General features: G+C 45.7%; 1 protein-coding gene across 2 annotated transcripts; it reads right to left on the bottom strand.

Annotated features, from left to right (window-relative positions):
• Positions 1–294: 294 nt before the first annotated feature.
• On the bottom strand, positions 295–4,926 carry LOC146667537 (protein phosphatase 1 regulatory subunit 29-like). Of its 2 annotated transcripts, XM_085408473.1 has the most exons (5): positions 4,729–4,926; positions 4,047–4,196; positions 2,329–3,320; positions 1,279–1,909; positions 295–1,146 (listed from the first exon to the last, which is right to left on the bottom strand). In XM_085408473.1, exons 1-5 carry the CDS (start codon positions 4,924–4,926, stop codon positions 295–297), a joined length of 2,823 nt encoding a protein of 940 aa, XP_085264599.1. The 2 variants fall into 2 exon arrangements, with proteins under 2 accessions (XP_085264599.1, XP_085264598.1); XM_085408472.1 differs by having other exon boundaries at positions 295–1,909.
• Between the last annotated feature and the right edge of the window lie 418 nt (positions 4,927–5,344).

Genomic DNA, 5,344 nt, shown 5'->3' with positions numbered 1-5,344 from the left:
AGTGCCCAGGGTGAGGCAGGATTCTCGTTAAAAATCATTCGTGTTGAGGTGAAGACAGAGGAGAACCTTGGAAATAGCCTCTGAAAATGTCAATGGATTTTCACAAAATCAATTTTTAAAAATCACCAGGAGAATACCTCTTTAATTCTTGAACAGGCGCCTGAATGACCTGTGTCGCTAGACACCTCTGAGGAAACATTATCTGTCTTGCTACCTTAATATGTTCCTCTTCAGTAGTCTGCTGTTGGCATTCATTCCACAATCTCCCTTAGGACATAAGCTTTGCTCCCCAGCTCACAGCTTCTGCTGGGCGGAAACACCTTTCCAGTAGTCCAAAATATCATGAAGGTCCTCGTCCTTGGCAAACTGCACCTTCTTGCGCAGAGCATGCCCTGCTGCTATATAGGATGCTTCCTCTCTAGGGCTTTTCTTGTAAGGTCGGAATCGCTCCCAGATTCGCAGTGTGCTCTCAGATGAGTACTCTGGACTGGAAGAGTAGCCAGAGTTGTAGTTGTGGTGACGAGAAGGTGAGAGCTGGGAGTAGGTGGATGTGGCATCCCTCTTGGTGCGCCCAAGTGGCTTGAGAAACGAAGCCTTTTGGGATGGTGAAGGCGATTCATTGCCACCCTCATAGTAGAGTGCAGGAAAGGAGTGGCGGTGCTCAGAGCTATGATAGTCTGGCTGAACTTCCAAGTGCTGCTGTTGCTGCTGTCCAGAGCTTACAGCGCCACCTCCATTCCCACTATTACATCCCATTCCTCCCCCATTTAAGCTCAGGCCTCCGCCATTAATATTTCCCATTCCATTTCCGTTACAGCCTCCTATTCCACCACCTCCTCCACTTCCTCCCGCTCCAACACAACCCACGGGGCTACCCTTTTCTCCTGGGTACTTGGGAGGATCACTGCGCTGCTCAGGGATGTCTACACTATACACTCTTGTGTTCTTGGCAGAGCCTGCAGAAGGGGGACCACAGCGGTTCTTAACCACAGCAGTGTCTGCGCTCAGTTGCCTCTGAAGGGGCCGCACTGCATTGGCTGGGGGTGGATCACGGTAAGGAGGGGAGAGAAATCCACCCCCGCTGATACCAGGCCGCTCAGATAAGGGCATGACCAGGGGCACTGGGGCCATTGAAGGCGGGTGAGGCTGTTGATGGAGCTGTGGATGAGGCTGAGAATGGGGCTGAGAATGGGACTGAGGATGTGGCTGAGGATGTGGTTGAGGAATTGGCTGAGGATGAGGTTGTGGATGAGGTTGAAGGTGAGGCTTAGGGTGCACCTTTGGAGAGGAAGCCATGATCTGATCTCCAGGGTGACCTGGAGAGAGGGGGAGAAGGTTGCGCGGGAGCGATGCTATGCAAGGAGGCTGGGAGGACACAGAACTGGTATTGTCAGCTGTGGTCACAGCATTAGCTGAGGCATCCAGCTTCAGGGCATCAATGCAGTTGTTGATAATCTGGTTCACCTTATCGACCTCCTTAGCAATGGTGGAGATCTCTGATGCTGAGCCACGACCGTCATCATCTGAATCCTCCCCAGCCTCCGTCCCATTCTCAGCCCCACCTCGCATATCCACAACTACTTCCCCTCCTGGCCCTGCTCCTCCAGCTGCCATCACTGCCTCCCTGCCTTCCCCTGCCATTCCCGTTGTCCTTATATCCATGTAGTTACCCTTGCCACCCATAGCCTCAGAGAAGGCAGTGGCCATTTTTTCCACCTGTGGCAAGGTGGAGAGGCGGGAAGAACTGGTGTTGGCTGAACCGTGAAGCATGCCTGTGCTAGAGGAGGCAGACTGGGGCAGCTTGGCTCCTGCACCGCCTGAATGGTGATGCTGGTGGTGAGCCTGCTCCTGAAGACGCTGCATGGCATTTGGGTCATTGACTACAGCTGCAGCTGCTTCTGGGCCATACCTAAAAAAAAAGGTCAGATTTACTTTTAAACAAACAATACTCTGTTTCCATATTGCGTACCTTTTCTAAAAACTGGTTTCCCTTCAGTGATGGCCTAAGATGACAAAATCCTTGCTTTTTTAATTAAAGCTTAAAGAATTATAAAAATGACCTAAAGACTCGATAAAGAGTATGACTGATTTTTTTAAGCCATTGCTTGCAGTTAGAATAAATGAGGTCTTTCATAAATTCAAAAAGAAATGCACTGCAGCAAAACAACTAATGAAGAGATAATGAAATAATAAATTGTTCCAAAGAAGTCAATTACACCCACAGGACATAGTCATGTCAGTTTTTGGCTACAACATCCAAAGATGCATGACAGAAGATTCTATTGTGATCCCCAAAACTTTGATTAACAAACATGCACTGTCTCATACCTCATTTCCAAAATTGTTTTCTTCACACTAATTGCTTTTTCCTTCTCTTCCTGGATGCGTCGGCGCCTCAGACAGTAATAGACAAATCCAAGAACAATGACCATGCCAAACAGACATCCCAGGATGGTCATGATGTAGTGGGTTGTTGTGGAAGGATTCGTTTGGTGGTCCAGTGGTCCAGTAGCTCGTGTGGTAAAAGACATGCAGGTGTGGTTGTACTTTTGAGACTTCCTTACAGAAGCCACACAACAGGTGTAATTGGACTGTGGTTTCAGCCCCTTCAAAGTTATCGTGGCTTTGCTTGACTTGAGGGATATGTCCTCTTCAAGAGAAGTGTTGTTATACCGGGAGAGAACATACATCTTACTGTAGGGATGTGGGATCTTGACTATTAGTGAAGCTGTGTACGGAGCAACTGTTTGAAGCTTCATAGAAATTTGAGGGTTATAGATAGGGTCAGCAGTGGATGAGGTGGTTGGCTGATGGTACACACCTTGATCTTGGTCCAAACCCATCCCTGAGCCATCTTGATCTGGCATCTGAGAGGTCATCCCTGGAATTATCACACCATCACGACACATTGATAATAATATGTTTCGAGCATTTCTTCCATTTCCATACCCGGGACTCAAGAGTGGATAGCCAGTCATTTCTGGAGGTGTTTCACACTGGAGACGGTCATAGGTGCGGGTGACATTGTTAAACTCATCCAGCCAAGTGAGAAAACTGTAAAGCTCGCAGCCACAGTGGAACGGGTTTCCACCTAGTTCACATACTGTCAGTCTGCTGAGAACCGTTAAAGTAGATGGGTCAAGACGGGCCAACTTGTTGGAAGATAAGTCTAGGCTGTTGAGGTTGGGACACTCCCAGAAGGCATTGGTGGCAATGACCTCAATGAGGTTGTGTTGCAAGAAGAGGCACTGCATTCGACCCAGACCTCTCAACATGCCCTCAGTCAGGTTGGTTAGTTTGTTGTAGCCCAGTTGAAGAACCTGGGTCAAGGAGACAATCGGCTGTTAAAAAATATGCTCAGTTGTTCACCACATTTTCATTAATTGGTTGTTGCTTTTCTGTAGAGGATGTCAGAACACAGTTTAAGCTGAAACAATTTGGGAACATTTTGCTGCATTATCTAACCAAGTGTTAAGACATGAGTGATTCAACCGGACAAACATCTGAAATGATATACACAAGAAATTCACAGATTCATTTGCTGTTAACACTTACATTTAGCATGGTCTAAATGGGATTCATATTTAACCTCCTAAGACCTGAACTCTTCCACGTCATGCATTTTTAATTTCTCTTTGATATTTGGGGATATTGGGACCTGATGAATGTAAAAACAAAGAATTACCAGTTTTTTCTTTTTTTACCTAATTTTTTTTTTTAAGAAAAATGAGAGCCACATATGAGGATATTTATTTAAAATTTCGATAGAGCAGTTGCAGTATAATGTCCTCGTAAGTGGATATCAGGCCCTTGTAGAGCAAAATTGAGTATTTTGGTCTAAATAACCCAAAATGTGATGTCCACATATGTGGACGCCAGGTCCTAGGAGGTTAAAGACTTTACTCATTTTTCATCCACTTTTGCAGGAATATAAGAGAACTTTCCGGAAGTCTTAAGGAACGTCTATTATTTCCTTATGTACAGGTGAAGAAATAAAGTTTAAAAAAAGAGAGACAGTAAAAGCAGTTTCACTTTTGGCTTCAGACCTGTAGGTTGGCCTGTCCAGCAAAGGCGCCATCTTCAATGTAGCTGATTTCATTCTTGGTTAGATTGAGGTCAGTAAGGTTTGTAAAGCGGTACATGGAGGTAAAGAGCACGGCCTTAAGTTTATTCTCATTCAGCCTCAGGTCATGCACCTAAGAGAGACAAGACAACAGTTCACTTTACTTTTTCTGTTATAAGGGGAAGACCTAAAAAGACAGAAGCATATTGGAACCTACGTTTTTGCTTAATGAGAAATTTCCCCAGTTACACGTCGCATTCCCCAGTAATCACAGCGCATTTGTAAGCTCTTGTACACTGCTTCTGAAACATCTAGATTATGTAGGTCTTTATGCTATCTCAGTTAGGTAAAATATCTTCATATTACGTTGTCTCGTTTTAATCACTTACACTGGCAATTGTGCAGTGTTACGCCAACTAAAATATATGTTGCTTTCATTATAAGATGTCAGTGACATCATACATTTGAGTACATTACAATACCAACTATATTTAGGGAACAGACATAAAACAGCCTTCACATTCACATAGTTTACAATGACCATTACACTGAGTGTAAGAACATTAGAATCACTGTTTTCTAGTCAACATCATCATGGAGGCACAGGTTCAGCAGAGGTTGCTATAGTGATAGAGCACAACTGGCCTGCAGATAGTCATACTGACCGTGCTGTTGATGTGCTGGGGGATGGTCTCATATGGAGGCTGGTTCTGACTGCAGATAGCAAGCCAAACGTAACCTTTTTCCCCCTCTATCAGCCAGCAATCCCCTTTCACTGTGCCAGACAGGTGGAGGAGCAACAGTGCAGGGAGCAGGAGCGAGAGACACAGGGTTGGAGAGAGAGGGGACAGTCTGCTGGCCATGGTTTGGATGTCTGAGTGCCACCTCAGTAGAAGGGTAGGGGGGTCGGGGAAAGGATGGATAGAGCAGCAGTTCAAGTTCAACGCTGGAACCGATGCAAATCGGGAGGCAAGTTTAAATAGACAGAGCAGTTAATGTAAAGGCTTCCTTCTCAACAATTAGAGCTGAGGTTGCAGCATGGCAGCAAGTCCTGTCCCCATTTTAGGTGTTCCATGTCAAAGGGTTTTGGAGACTGTCAACCCAGCAGCTACTCATGGCCCCGTAAAACCGTATGACTCGATAGCACCAACGAGGACGTGCTCGATCTCAGACGAAAGGTAGAATGCCTGTACAACATAGACAGGAGGAGACAAGAAGGGAGAGGGAAAATTAACAGCGTTTATGACAGAATGATTAAGAGTAGGCAGAAAATTCTAATGC

The sequence above is a fragment of the Rhamphochromis longiceps genome, linkage group LG6 (genome assembly GCF_057381845.1).
Source record: "Rhamphochromis longiceps isolate RC_006_pf linkage group LG6, R_longiceps_female_GT1.1, whole genome shotgun sequence".
NCBI classification, from domain to species: domain Eukaryota; kingdom Metazoa; phylum Chordata; class Actinopteri; order Cichliformes; family Cichlidae; genus Rhamphochromis; species Rhamphochromis longiceps.
This window is presented reverse-complemented; position numbering and strand designations above follow the sequence as displayed.